The 15,380-nt window shown below is 47.4% G+C and overlaps 1 protein-coding gene across 2 annotated transcripts in view; it reads left to right on the plus strand.

The window, feature by feature from the left end:
- capn1 (calpain 1) overlaps positions 1-15,380 on the plus strand; it is a 32,149-nt gene that overhangs the window by 9,739 nt on the left and 7,030 nt on the right. For both annotated transcript variants that reach the window (XM_056575221.1, XM_056575223.1), the window contains exons 5-18: positions 5,836-5,969; positions 6,188-6,356; positions 6,733-6,816; positions 7,350-7,435; positions 8,484-8,558; positions 9,189-9,349; positions 9,952-10,112; positions 10,398-10,409; positions 11,496-11,707; positions 12,192-12,231; positions 12,410-12,475; positions 12,572-12,629; positions 13,414-13,478; positions 13,826-13,894. In XM_056575221.1, the coding sequence (XP_056431196.1) occupies positions 5,836-5,969; positions 6,188-6,356; positions 6,733-6,816; positions 7,350-7,435; positions 8,484-8,558; positions 9,189-9,349; positions 9,952-10,112; positions 10,398-10,409; positions 11,496-11,707; positions 12,192-12,231; positions 12,410-12,475; positions 12,572-12,629; positions 13,414-13,478; positions 13,826-13,894 (1,392 nt within the window). The remainder of the gene's footprint in view (positions 1-5,835; positions 5,970-6,187; positions 6,357-6,732; positions 6,817-7,349; positions 7,436-8,483; positions 8,559-9,188; positions 9,350-9,951; positions 10,113-10,397; positions 10,410-11,495; positions 11,708-12,191; positions 12,232-12,409; positions 12,476-12,571; positions 12,630-13,413; positions 13,479-13,825; positions 13,895-15,380) is intronic.

Here is a 15,380-nt window from a genome sequence, read left to right on the forward strand (position 1 = left end):
TTCATGAAAGAAACTGATAGAAAAACACAGACGTCACCAATGCTAGGAATTTGACACACACACACACACACACACACACACACACACACACACACACACACACACACACACACACACACACACACACACACACACACACACACACACACACACACACACACACACACACACACACACACACTACAGTGAGTCTACTCCTGATAAGGGAATCTCTCCCACACCCCACCCCCTCAGCCCCACCCAGGGAGACTGGTTGCGACGGTTTCCCCAGGACTGAGCCGAGATGGAGGACTCACCTCTGGTGGGCGATGAACGGCAAGACAAAGCGCATACATTTCCTTAAACATATTTGATAGATGTGGTCTCCTTTTTGGTGGTGTGTGTGTGTGTGTGTGTGTGTGTGTGTGTGTGTGTGTGTGTGTGTGTGTGTGTGTGTGTGTGTGTGTGTGTGTGTGTGTGTGTGTGTGTGTGTGTGTGTGTGTGTGTGTGTGTGTGTGTGCGCGCGCGTATGTGTTTGTGTATGTATGTGTGTGTGTGTGTGTGTGTGTGTGTGTGTGTGTGTGTGACTGTGCATGCGTACAAGTGGAAACAACTGCTACAGACTCAGGAACCAACAGCTAGGGAACCCAATAGATCCAGGGTGTGGGCTCTCCTGGCTGAGTTACCATCCAACATTCTACTTCTAGAACTTTCCAGAGGGCTTCCCTGCAGGAAAACCCTGACTGCAAAGGCCTGCTTTGTGTGTGTACAGAACGTACTGTATATATGCTGTAGCCGTGGTTACTGAGTCTGGCTGGCTGCCAGGCCCTATATACAGTATCTGTGGATCTCTGGTCTGTAATGATCGCAAACACACAAACCCACGCACTATACAACACTAACACATAAAAATAGAGAGAGTGAGAGAGAGAGAGAGAGAGAGAGAGAGAGAGAGAGAGAGAGAGAGAGAGAGAGAGAGAGAGAGAGAGAGAGAGAGAGAAAAAAGGAGACAGAGAGACAACAGGAAACACTCAATCAAACACTTTCTTTACAATTTGACAGTGGAATCCCATTCTATAACACAACCTGACTAAGGGTGGAGCCCTTACTATTTACATAGGGAGCAGGTCCTCTGCTATGAATACTGCCTTGTTGCACCACCATGTTTCTACAGTAGCCCAGAACGGACAAACATCTCTACAGGGGACCTGTTTTTAATCTTTTATCATTATTACTTATCTTACTTGTTAGTTATGACCTAAAGTTGTAGAGATTTAATAACAAAAAACGAATATTAAATCCATCAAGGAACCTTATCACCTGACACTTAGCTATTCAGTTGGTTCAAAACTGCAACCTAATTGCTATATCTAAACCCTACACACTGCACCTTTTAAAGTGTTTCGACTTCACCCTTTAGTGTTGACATTACAGCTGTAGGGTTTACAGACGTAAGCAGACAGTATAATGCATGCAGCCAGCACAAGTATCACCCAAGTGGTCCAAAAAGTGACTTCACAGAATGTTCCGGAGTTAGTCTTCATGGTAAAATGGTAGTCGGTCGTTACAGTACACAGAGATTTTCTAAGGCTCTCTAAGGCTTACTAAGAATAATAATGTCATTACTAACTTTCAAAATCAAATTAAGTTAATTTGGTAATTTCCTTGATGCTGAAAGTATTTCTTAGGAATACTTTATTACTTTACACAGTCAAAGCGCATACATTTCCTTAAAAATATTTGATAGATGTGGTCTCCTTTTTAGTGGTGTGTGTGTGTGTGTGTGTGTGTGTGTGTGTGTGTGTGTGTGTGTGTGTGTGTGTGTGTGTGTGTGTGTGTGTGTGTGTGTGTGTGTGTGTGTGTGTGTTTATGTACGTGTGTGTGTGTGTGTGTGTGTGTGTGACTGTGTATGCGTACAAGTGGAAACAACTGCTTCAGACTCAGGAACCAACAGCTGGGGAACCCAATAGTGTAACTGTTACAGATCAATGAGCATTCTGTCTGATTGCATCAATGTTAAATATTACCGTATCATCTCAATGAGGTGGATAACCATGTTGTCGCTGATAGTTTTTGTTGTCGCTGATTTAAATACTAATTAATAGTACTGTGTGCGCGTGAGTATGCCTGTGTGTGTGCATGAGTAGGCCTGCGTCTGCATGCATGCGTGTGTGGATGTTGATCTCCATTATGATCTCCAGCCATGTCAGCAGTCCTCCTCTGGGGATTCAGGTATAATCACTGCAACCTCTCTCTCTCTCTCTCTCTCTCTCTCTCTCTCTCTCTCTCTCTCTCTCTCTCTCTCTCTCTCTCTCTCTCTCTCTCTCTCTCTCTCTCCGCTGCTCTTTTCACGAGCAGCGTTCAAGCTCCCTCATGCCTTAATGAATTGCACTGTGGGCCAAACTGACCGCCAAAGAGAAGGAGAAAGAAAGAGAGATACAATAGAATCAAAGGGAGGACACACAAACACACACAATGCACATGCTAACAAATACACTACTTGCGCCTCATGAATCGATGAATGCGATTGCCTCAACAAACACAAACAACCCTAAAAAATGCTGAGAGCCAGGCTATACACACCTTCTACATATCTTAACACCAACCCTCACACTCTGCCAGCCCTTCTTGTTTTAGTGCCTTATGCCCTCTCCTCCTGTGTGCCGTGCTCCGCCACCAGTGACTCATCGGGCTGGAGGCCTAACGGGGCTGTTGGGCTCCCTGCCGCTCCCTGCCTCTTCTCGCCTCTAACGGTCTCTCCCTGCCGCTGCCTGTATCTCCCTGCCCCTAACTGTCTCTCCCTGCCCCCTAATGGTCTCTCCCTGCCTCTCCCCGCCTCTAACGGTCTCTCCCTGCCGCTGCCTGTATCTCCCTGCCCCTAACTGTCTCTCCCTGCCCCCTAATGGTCTCTCCCTGCCTCTCCCCGCCTCTAACGGTCTCTCCCTGCCGCTGCCTGTATCTCCCCGCCTCTAATGGTCTCCCCCTGCCTCTCCCTAACGGTCTCTCCGTGGCCCTAACGGGTGAAGCAGACATCTCAGGAATTAGGAAGACCAAACAATCTATGCTGAGTCAGTGGGGAATGAGCCAAAGTGCGGCTCGATAGCCAGCTCATTTTCTAAATTGAAAAGTGGTTTCCCGCCAACATCCGCCCCTCCCCCTGGAGAAAGGGCCTTAGTCGGGTCACAAGTCTGGATCTGCAAAAGCGTGTGTGTGCGGAACACTACACTGCTAAACACTGCAGCTACACAGTGGGATGTGCTATAGACGATGTCATGGTGACACTCCCTGTTCTGTTAGGGAGGGGGGTGTTGTTGAAGACGTGCACGTGCATGCGCGTGTGTGCACGTGTGGGGTGGGCTTGCCAAAACCTGGGCTTCCTGTGGGGGTGCTGTGGTGGAAGGGATTATGTGTATCATCCAGAGCAGTTGAGATATACTCAGAGGCCTTTGTAGTGCAGCTCTGGTGTGTGTGTGTGTGTGTGTGTGTGTGTGTGTGTGTGTGTGTGTGTGTGTGTGTGTGTGTGTGTGTGTGTGTGTGTGTGTGTGTGTGTGTGTGTGTGTGTGTGTGTGTGTGTGTGTGTGTGTGTGTGTGTGTGTGTGTGTGTGTGCATGCACGTGTTCTTGTACGATTTGCGTGCAGCAATAAATTGTGCATCAGTGATTGGACCTGTGGGTGCAGGAATGTGTGCATGTGGAAAAGAAGGGTAATTGTGTCTATTTGTGTGTGTGTATATTTACGGTTCTAAGCAGGAAGCTCTTGCCAATTCAGTGTATGCGCCTGTGTGTGTGTGTGTGTGCCTTTGTGTGTGTGTGTGTGTGTGTGCGTGTGTGTGTGCGTGCGCTCCAGTGCACCCCACACATCTGCAGCCAACCGTGACCTGAATCAGCATGTCCCACCGGCGGGCCGTGTAGCTCTTCAGGGCATGCAAAATTCATCCATCCTTCCACGCCTCTCTCCCTCGCTTCCTCTCTCACTCCCTTCCTCTCTCACTCCCTCCCTCCCTCTCTCCCTCTATCTCTCCCCCTCTCTCTTTCTCCCTCACTCTCTCCCTCTGTCAGTCCCACCCCTCTCCCTCTCTGTACCTCGCTCCCTCCCTCTCTCTCTCTCCCTCTCTTCCTCTCTCTCCTCCCTCTCTCCCTCCCTTTGTCACTCTCTCCCTCTTCCTCTCTGTCTCTCCCTCTCTCTACTGTACATATATCACATTGTAAACCCGGCTCTAATCATGCAGCACAGGCTTTTACGCACAAAGCAATGGCACAATGTGTGCACGCACACAGACACACAAGCACGCACAGGGCTGTGAAAGATTGAAATGTCCCCAGTCTCAGAAATCAGCACTTCTCTCCTCTCCTCTCCTTTTAAACAAGTGGTACCTCTGAACATTTTTGACAGAGAAGATATACGAAGAATCAGAGAGATAGAGAAAGCCATTATACTGCAATAAGGCTGTGTAATAATGTAGTTATATTGTTTCCCTGGTGGCTCACTACTGACTTCCAACCAGGGCTGCTAGTGATGCAGTCTGGTCTATGATCCAAGGAGCTCCATTTCTTCCTGTTTCCCGGTCTGGTATTGAAGTGTAATGTGTTTTCCTTCAAGAACTGACAATTAAAGCCCTCATTGGTCGGTAATTCCAAGGCGCTGGGTAATAATCTCTTGCAAAGTCTCCCTCCCTGTGTGTGTGTGTGTGTGTGTGTGTGTGTGTGTGTGTGTGTGTGTGTGTGTGTGTGTGTGTGTGTGTGTGTGTGTGCGTGTGCGTGCGTGTGTGCGTGCGTGCATGCATGCGTGCGTGTGTGTGTGTGTCGTTTATATGTGATTATTTGTTTGGGAACATTCATTTTAGACTAGAAATCTCTTCTCGGGAAAAGATGTGATTGCTTTACGAGAATATTGAATGCTTCAAAAGTGTATTAATATGTCATAATAACAATAAAGTGCAGATTGTGGTTGATCTAGACTACGACCCACTCTGTGCATAACGAAGTACAGCAATCAAAAATACATAATTGCCATAATATAACGGAAGTTTATAGTGATTTCTGCCCCCTGCTGGCCATCAGGCAGGTACATATGAAGGCTTGCTGTAGGTTCCAGTGCATCATACACAAAAGCCACCAAAAAGCAGCTTATTAGTCTCAACTTTATTCATGCGATGCGTTGCAAACGCTTACACATTTTCTCCATTAACCTTCATGCTATGATCTTTGGTTTGAATCTCATAACCAGAATACATTGTTCACGCTTGCTCTTATGTGAAGTTCTGTGTCAGCATTACAATCCCCCCCCCCCCCCCCTCCCGCCCTCTTGGCTGACAACCAAGAGCTCCCTCATCGATGTGTGTGGGTGCGACTGAGGGATGTTTCTACCCCTCTCTGGATTGGCTCAGACCAACGCACAGCCGAGAGAAAAATTTGATTCCATCAACCAAATTGCAAAAGGAAAAGAAAAGATGAATGAATGAAAGGCACGCAGCTTACCCAATCAGAACCAAAGGAGGAGGAGCTAGTGAGCCCCCCACTAAAGGACTAAACTCGACTGTATCACACGGCAGGCAGCAGCAGACTAGACTCTTTTATAAAGCTCACCACAGGTGAGGCTGATCAAAGTCTTTCGATCTCACCTTGGAAGTATTCTACTTCATGTCCGTCATGTTCAGTGTAGTAGTACAGTACAGTATTTAGTGACTGTTAGTGTATCTGGTGACTAATGTCTCCCTCTCTCTCTCTCTCCCCATTCCTCTCCCTCTCTTCCTTCTCTCTCCTTCTCTCTCCCTCTCCCTCCCTCCATCTCCCTCTCCCCCTCTCTCTCCATCTCCCCCCCCCCCCCCCCCCCCCCCCCCCCCCCCTGGTGGTGTAGTTCTGGCAGTTTGGAGAGTGGGTGGAGGTGGTGATAGACGACCGCCTCCCGGTGAAGGAGGGCAAGCTGCTGTTCGTCCACTCGGCCGAGGGCACCGAGTTCTGGAGCGCCCTGATCGAGAAGGCCTACGCCAAGTAAGACCCCCAGACCCCCCTCCCCCCGGACCCTCCCCCAGTCCCCCCTCCCCCCATCTTGTTTTATATCTCATTGCGGTAGTGGGGGGGGGGGGTGGTTCTCGGAGTCCTATAAGAGGGCTCATGAGGAGTGAGGAATTTCACATGCGCACACAAACACACTCATACACACACACACACACACATCCTAACTTTCTCTCCTCCTCCACCCCCCCCAGGCTGAACGGCTGCTACGAGGCACTGTCGGGGGGCAGCACGTCGGAGGGCTTCGAGGACTTCACGGGGGGCGTGACGGAGATGTACGACCTGCCCAAGGCCCCCCAGGACCTCTTCAGCATCGTGGGCCGCGCCATCGAGAGGGGCTCCCTGCTGGGCTGCTCCATCGACGTCAGTGGAAGACCCCCCCCCAAAACACACACAAAAACAAACACACACGCTCAAACTTTGATGGATACCGCAATGCCCGACCACATGTGATCTATATAGATTTCCCGAAAAACTAATTCATTCCCTTTTGCATATGAACCGTTTTGAAAGTCTATTGTATGAACATAGCCGCTGCATCGGAAAATAGGATGAAACAAAGATCGAATGTTGGCCATTTTCCTCATCATCTACCCATACTGATATTGTTCACAATGGAGCAGATATAGTAGCTGGTATACGCATCAGTAAAGCCCCTAATGCAGTACATCTACATAACACTCTCTGAGCTTCACTCAGAATGTATTAATCACATTTTTGTGCTTGGTGTTGTGTACAGATATCCAGTAACAAGGACATGGAGGCGGTCACCTTTAAAAAGCTGGTGAAGGGACACGCCTACTCTGTGACCGGCGTGAACGAGGTGAGTCGCGGGCCACGGCCGCACTGACGCTGCACGGCCACTAGAGGGCAGTGTCCACCAGGAGTTCTCATGAAGATCGAGGGATTCTGTGACTGCCATAAGAAGAGAAAAGAAATAGGCTGTAATAAGCTGTACGCTGTAGGGACTTATTTTAAGTTTTAAATGTCAGGTACATATGTCACTTACAGATTTCTTGTATTGAACTCTATCAGACTTTGACTATCATGCTTTTAAGCTACGTACAGAGAACCTTTCTCCCCCACTGTGTATTAGTTACACTGAATCATAATAGATAGATAGATAAAATGTTATCATCCCCCGTAGGAGAAAATTAGTTGCAAATGACACCATCATAATCATCATCAATACATCCCTTCACCAAACCAACACGACTATAAGAAGACCTGAGTCCAGTTCCCAAGTCCGACTGTACATTCGCTAACAAGACGAACCAAGACGAACCATGGATCCAGAGACCTGCAGGTCTGTTAGACACACAGCCAGGTTGACGGTGCTGTCTCACCTGTCTGCAGGTGGTGTACCGAGGGACCCCCACCAAGCTAGTCCGCATCAGGAACCCCTGGGGGGAGGTGGAGTGGACCGGCTCCTGGAGCGACAAGTAAGGCCTCGTTCCCACCAGGTGACAGGTGGGCGGAGGAGGAGGAGGAGGACCCCCCCTCCTGTTGGGGGGGGGGGGGACAATGATACAAAGAGATGGGGCAAGGGCGGCGTCAGTCTGCAGTAGGCTGCCTCTGACCACACTTTGTAGAGTAACTAAACACTTCCACCAGACCACAGCGCCCCCTCTGGTAACATGAGGGCGTTGCAGCCTTTTTAGACTCAGAGGGTTGCATTGCATCACTCCTATTAGATAATATATATTATCGCGTGATGGATAAGTAAATAAATACATTCAAAGTAAATAGGTATTTCAAAGTATTTGTGTGGTGATGTCTGTTGTTCCAATTGACCCGGCCAGATCAAACCGGTATCTGCTATCTCTTGTTTGGACACGCAGTTTACTTTGACCATGCTCCGAGCTCCCCTCACCTCACGTCAACAGTATTATATAATATGTCATTTATATTCCTCTATTTCTCTCTGTCTCTATTTCTCTCTCTTTCTCTCTCTCCTTCTCTTTCTCTATCACTCTCTCTCTCCAAATCTAATAAATCGCTGTCTAATCAATACTTCATTCACTGCCTCTTCCGTGGTTATTAGAATATTATGAAGAGACTGCTCTGTAAAAAAATAAAATAATAATAATTATACCAGATCAATTTTCAGTCGCACCAGTGAGCCCAAATAAAATATTTGGTCGCACTACCCCAAATTCTAAGCGCATGTGAGCCCAAATTAGGCGCACTCTGGAGCCCTGCTCTCTCTATCGCTTACAAATATGCAAAACATCGTTCATTCAAAAATGCTTGTGAACGTATTTTTTTCTCTCTCTCAATATTATATAATGTGTAATCTCTCTCTCTCTTTCTCTCTCTCTCACTCTCTCTCTCTCCCTCTCTCCATCTCTCTCTCTCTCTCTCTCTCTCTCTCTCTCTCTCTCTCCATCGCTCTCTCTCTCTCTCTCTCTCTCTCTCTCTCTCTCTCTCTCTCTCTCTCTCTCTCTCTCTCTCTCTCTCTCTCTCTCTCTCTCTCTCTCTCTCTCTCAGCTCCAGGGAGTGGGACAGTGTGGACCGCAACGTCCGCAGCAAACTGCAGAACCGCAGCGAGGACGGAGAGTTCTGGTAGGGGGCGCCAGAGTGAGCCCGTAGGCCCTTTCTCATCTCAGTCTGTTTGTACTTGGGTTTTAAAGAAGTGTGGGGTCATACTGATATGTCCAGCCTGTGGGGCCTGGTCACACACACACACACACACACACACACACACACACACACACACACACACACACACACACACACACACACACACACACACACACACACACACACCCACACACACACACATACACACACACACACACACACACGCACACACACACTCACACACACACACACACACACACACACACACACACACACACACACACACACCTGGCCTTATTATGGTGTATTTTAAGCTCATAATCGCAGGTTCTTTAGTAGCAACATGCAACTACAATGCTTACATTTCACATGAAATGCTAAAACATTTGAATAACTTCCAACTTCTTCCAAGTGTGTGTGTGCTTGTGTGTGTGTATGTATGTGTGTGTGTGCGAGTGTGTGTGTGTGTGCGTTCGAGTGTGCGCGTGTGTAAGCAAATTATTTTCTCTCCCTTTCGTCCTCTTCACATATTTGCATCTCCCTCTCTTTCTCTAACCTACCTTCCTTATGTCTCTCTCTTTCTATCCCCCCACCCTTCTCCCCATCTCACAGGATGTCGTTCAGCGACTTCCTGCGGGAGTTCAGCCGGCTGGAGATCTGCAACCTGACCCCTGACGCGCTGCAGAACTGCCAGCTGAAGAAGTGGAGCACCTCGCTCTACCAGGGCGAGTGGCGCCGCGGCAGCACCGCCGGGGGCTGCCGCAACTTCCCAGGTACGGAGAGGAAGTCCCCCCGCCCACACTGCGGAGGAACACAGGGCCGCTTTTGCAAATCGTACACACACACACACACACACACACATTATTTGGTTCTATTACCTATTACTATTACTTATTACTATTACTATTCTATTTCTTATAGTAATTGAATCATATTACTTTGACTAAAGCAATATCCGTTTTACAGTATGATTCTCTTACTTCTTTGAAGGTTGCGTGCTGTTTATTTTTTGGCTCACATCGTACAGGACTAAAGGCTATTTTTGGATGCCAAAAATCAAAAGACGTTATTCCCGTCCGTCCCGACACAGCCGAGTGCTCAGGGCGTTGTAGGACTTTCCCTTTGTTAAAAAGAGCTCATTGGTAGGTGGTATAAAAACGCTCAAGACACACTTAGTGTGTATAGAAGGCCCAAACATAGTGGGGACGCATGGGCACTGACCATCACCTTGTATGGGAGTTAATGAGGCCCCCTGCTGGCAACTCAGTTCCACTGCCATATATGGGCATGGATATCACTAATGAGGTCAATTAAGAGCAATCCAGTCTGATCCAGGACACCCGTTTTTATTTAAATAACGTGCCCTTTCCTGCAGCGACCTACTGGATCAACCCGCAGTTCAAGGTAGCTCTGGAGCACCCGGACACCGCTGGCCAATCAGGGTGCAGCTTCCTGGTGGCGCTGATGCAGAAGGACCGGAGGAAGAAGCGGCGGGAGGGGAAGGACATGGAGACCATCGGGTTCGCCATCTATGAGGTCAGAGCCCCGCACATCAGGTCCAGTGCATACAGCCATCGCGTTGCCCAGAGTCATCCAGTCATTAGGTCTCAATCGTGTTATCATTGGAAATGCTTCTACTGCAGAAGAAAAGCACTGCCAGAAAAAAGTCATTGAACAGGGATGATTGTTAGGTGTATGCAGCAACCTACTGTATATGGAAATCGGAAAACCTTTCAATTCATAACACTGAAATACTATGCTGTAAGGATTTACCCATTTCCTCTAACTCCTTTTTTATGTCCTTCTGTTGCCTCCTCCCAGGTGCCTAAAGAGGTAAGTCTTCCCCACCACCCCACCCCAAAATATCAAATGCAAGCTAACATTTCTCCTAAAGCTAACACCCCTGTAGCTAATACCTCTGTAGCTAACACCGCTGTAGCTAACACCTCTGTAGTGTTATGTATTTTAAGGACATAAGCTGCCCCCACATAGCCTCTAGGAAGCAGATTCAAACACACAAGCTGTATTACCCTCACATAACCACTGGGAAGCAGGACCAAACATATAAGCCGTAAATACTGTACATAGCCACAAGGGGAGCAGGACCTTACTGAAGGCTGCAATAGCTGCTCCATCCACAGAAGGCAGCACCTTTAGATAGGTGAAGAAGCCGAGGCTAATACGTCACACCGGCCACGCCCACATCACATAGGCCACGCGGGTTTGACCCTATCAATCTCGAGAGAGAGAGAGAGAGAGAGAGAGAGAGAGAGAGAGAGAGAGAGAGAGAGAGAGAGAGAGAGAGAGAGAGAGAGAGAGAGAGAGAGAGAGAGAGGTTGGACGCCAGAATCTTTCGGTAGCTCAGACTTGCGGGTTAGAGTTTTGATGAGCTGGGAGTCGCTCAGCACGTGTTCGACACACTTCCCCTCCTTTTGCTCCGTAGTTACCACACCGAAATGCTTTCTTCGAAGAACTCAGCAGTAGCTAACACTGCTGTAGCTAACACCGCTATAGCTAACACCCCTCTAGCTAACAGCCCTGTAGCTAACACCGCTGTAGCTATCACCTCTGTAGCTAACACCGCTGTAGCTAACACCCCTGTAGCTAACACCTCCTTTCAAGTTCACTGCAGTCCCAACACCAGCCATGCCTCAGCCACCTGGGGCTAACAGAAGCTGAATCCACCCTCAGTGTCTCAAACATTTGCTCTGGCTTCGAACTCAGCCTGCTAACCAGGCATTGTTGCGAACTGCGGCTCGTGAGCAAACTGTGCCTTTGGCTCGACGGCTAAACCTAGAGACGTTGTGACCTGGTCACAATGTTAACTCAATGTTTGCGTTCAAGCAGATCAACCAAATAAAACCCCAAAAAATCAAACCCAGTAACAGCGCCTCTCTCCCTCCCTCTGGCGGCGGTCAGTTTGCGGGCAAGTCGGCGGTCCACCTGAAGCGGGACTACTTCCTGACACACAGCTCCAGTGCGCGCTCCGAGCTCTTCATCAACCTGAGGGAGGTGAGCTCGCGCTTCAGCCTGCCCCCGGGGGAGTACATCATCGTGCCCTCCACCTTCGAGCCCCAGAAGGAGGGGGACTTTGTCCTGCGGGTGTTCTCGGAGAAGCCCACCGACTCCGAGTGAGTAGCAGAGAAAAACGATGACATCGAAGATGTCTTTTTTTTTTTTTAAGTTTACGTTTAATTTTTTGTGTTCACTTTTGTACGAGACTCGAAAGAAGTCCGGTGTTATGGCATCGATGATAGGTTGTGTGTGTACAATAAACCACCAAGAATATAAAACAATCAATTATGGAAAAAATTAATTATATTTAAACAATCTATTACACTTTGGCTCTGTTATGATATAAAAGTGTATTGCAACTCTACTTAACGTCAAAATCTTCAGTTTACGCAGTTTTTTCAAAATCGAACGTAAATTCAAGGCCAGTGATGCTAATGGTGCCACTGAAACTGAGTTGATATGGCAGGCCGCGATTGTTTACAACACGCTACTCTCCGAGTGATGATATTAAAAAATAAACAGCGTATAATCATAATAATCCAATCTATAAAATGTTTGCTTCATTATTGACGTTTTATTTTATTTTTATCTGTGCCCTAGGGAGCTTGATGATGAGGTCTCAGCAGAACTTCCCCCAGAGGTGAGATGGGAGCTCTGTCACATGACCAATCTATACCAATCAGAGACAATATGTACTCATTACTCCTGTGTGTGTGTGTGTGTGTGTGTGTGTGTGTGTGTGTGTGTGTGTGTGTGTGTGTGTGTGTGTGTGTGTGTGTGTGTGTGTGTGTGTGTGTGTGTGTTAATTGACACTGCAGACCCAGCTGCACGAGAGTCAGATCGATCAAGCCTTCAAGAATCTCTTTAGACAGCTGGCAGGGCCGGTGAGTTTGAATCATGTCTATCAATCTATCAATACAACATGGATAGAGTGCATTGTGGGAATTGCAGTCCTGACTTTTGCTCTTCTATGCCACCAGGACATGGAAATCAGTGTTAAAGAACTGCAAACAATTCTGAACAGGATCATCGGCAAACGTGAGGAAATGGAAAATCTTTTATTTTTTTATTAAGATTCAAATATACTACTTTGAATCTATTTTGAATAATTAAAGGTCCAGTATGTGAAGTGTAGTAGTAAGTAGCAACTATTGTGGTTGCAGATTGCAACCAACTGAATATATTTATATAATATATCCCCACTCAACCCTCCCTTTCCAACATCATACTTTGAAATCATATATTCAGCTTCTGCAAAGTCTGTTCCGCTAGATACCACAAATTCTTCACACTGCATCTTTAACAAGTCTACCGAATCAAATATATTGCCAATTCAAAACAAAACACACTCGATCTGTCTGTCTGTCTGTCTGTCTGTCTGTCTGTCTGTCTGTCTGTCTGTCTGTCTGTCTGTCTGTCTGTCTGTCTGTCTGTCTGTCTGTCTGTCTGTCTGTCTGTCTGTCTGTCTGTCTGTCTGTCTGTCTGTCTGTCTGTCTGTCTGTCTGTCTGTCTGTCTGTCTGTCTCTCTCTCTCTCTCTCTCTCTCTCTCTCTCTCTCTCTCTCTCTCTCTCTCTCTCTCTCTCTCTCTCTCTCTCTCTCTCTCTCTCTCTCTCTCTCTCTCTCTCTCTCTCTCTCTCTCTCTCTCTCTCTCTCTCTCTCTCTCTCTCTCTCTCTCTCTCTCTCTCTCTCTCTCTCTCTCTCTCCCTCCCTCCCTCTCTCTCTCTCTCTCTCTCTCTCTCTCTCTCTCTCTCTCTCTCTCTCTCTCTCTCTCTCTCTCTCTCTCTCTCTCTCTCTCTCTCTCTCTCTCTCTCCATGTTAACAGACAAAGACCTGAAGACGGACGGCTTCAGCAAGGAAGCCTGTCGCAGCATGATAAACCTCATGGACGTATCCTTCACGTACACATTTTAAAGTTAGTTTGGAATCACTTAGCAACCGTTAGCCTTCTGCCCTCCTTAAACGGATTAGGCAAGGCAAGGCAAGGCAACTTTATTTATATAGCACTTTTCATACACAAGGCAGACTCAAAGTGCTTATTATTAGCATAATAACAATGGAGAGAAAAATTCTCTTCATGCTAAAAAGGATAGCATGACCTGTTGTCTCTGAGAAGCTTGTTCGCTCGGTCAGTTCATCAAAGTAGAACGGAGCCCAGAGTGACCAGACACACAGTGAGACCATTAACAAACACAGCCGTCTGGGTGACAGTTATTCCTTAGTGACCGCACGAACAGACGGACGGCAGCGGCAAGCTGGGGCTGGCAGAGTTCCACGTGCTGTGGGAGAAGATCAAGAGATACCTGGTGAGATGACGCACACACAAGGACACATGCACACGCATGCACACACACACACGCACGCACGACAAACAAAAACACACGGACACATGCACATGGACACATGCACACGCACACACACTTATGCATGCACACAAGCAAACACAAACACGTGTGTCCTGGACCTGGCTACTTTACTCGGTGGTGTGGTTGTTCAGGAGTCAAACCGTGCCCCGTAGTCTGTGTGTGTGTGTGTGTGTGTGTGTGTGTGTGTGTGTGTGTGTGTGTGTGTGTGTGTGTGTGTGTGTGTGTGTGTGTGTGTGTGTCTCGAATCCAGCAGTCGTACTAGTTTACTAGTAGGTCCTTTGGGGACACAGCAGTAGGGCTGGGTTGCACCAACATGGATTAACTCTTAAACTGGATTAATTCAAGGTTTAACTGTTAACCGTGTTGCACCAAACTCTAACCTGGTTTAAACATAGTTTAATATTAATCCTGGTTATATTTAACCCTTTGGTAATCTCAGTTTAAACTCAATTTAAACTGAGATTAAATTTAAATCCGTTGCACCAGCAATTTCAAACCTAGTTTAATCCTGGTTTAACAGTTATATTTAAACCACCTCTGGAGGAGGTTTATGTTAGGTTTATCGCTGTTTTCTTGAGAACATGGCTGCATATCTTCGCTGGATGGCGTTAGAGGAAAGAGTTCCTCGCAGGAAAATTAGAGATAGATTAAACCCAATGGAATTTTATGAAAATAGCGAGTTTTCACAGCGATATAGATTCACCAAAGAATCTGTCATATGCCTCAATGGGAAGGTTGGACCAGCTATCAAGCATCAAAGTGAGAGGAACTTTGCTGTGCCACCACTTCAACAGCTTTTAATAGCATTGCGATTTTACGCTACCGGCTGTTTTCAGTTGGTTGACGGGGATCTTTTTGGAGTTCATAAATCCACAGTCTGCAGGATTGTCAGAAGAGTGTCGAAGGCAATTGCCAGATTGAAGGGTCAGTATATACGTTTTGAACCGAGGAGAGAGACAACAGCTGGATTCTATCGGAGAGCAGGTTTTCCGGGAGTAATTGGGGCTATTGACTGCACCCACGTTCCCATTACCAATCCAGGTGGTGAGAATGGGGAACTGTTTCGCAATCGAAAGGGCTACTGCTCGATTAATGTCCAGGTTGTGTGCGATGACCAGGCCAGGATCACAAACGTTGTTGCGAGATGGCCAGGATCCACACATGACAGCCGAATCTTCGACAACAGTCAACTTTGTGCGCTGCTGGAAGAAGGGGACATCCATGGACACCTAGTGGGTGACAATGGCTATGCATGTCGCCCCTACCTGATGACACCTCTTTTGAACCCTCAGACCCAGGCAGAGAAAAATTACAATTACTCCCACATTCAAACCAGAGGAATAATAGAGAGAGTATTTGGTGTGTGGAAGCGGAGATTTCCATGTATAAAAGAGGGACTCCGCACAAAAGTGGACACTACCCTGGC

Source organism: Gadus chalcogrammus, chromosome 17, assembly GCF_026213295.1.
Source record: "Gadus chalcogrammus isolate NIFS_2021 chromosome 17, NIFS_Gcha_1.0, whole genome shotgun sequence".
Lineage (NCBI taxonomy): Eukaryota > Metazoa > Chordata > Actinopteri > Gadiformes > Gadidae > Gadus > Gadus chalcogrammus.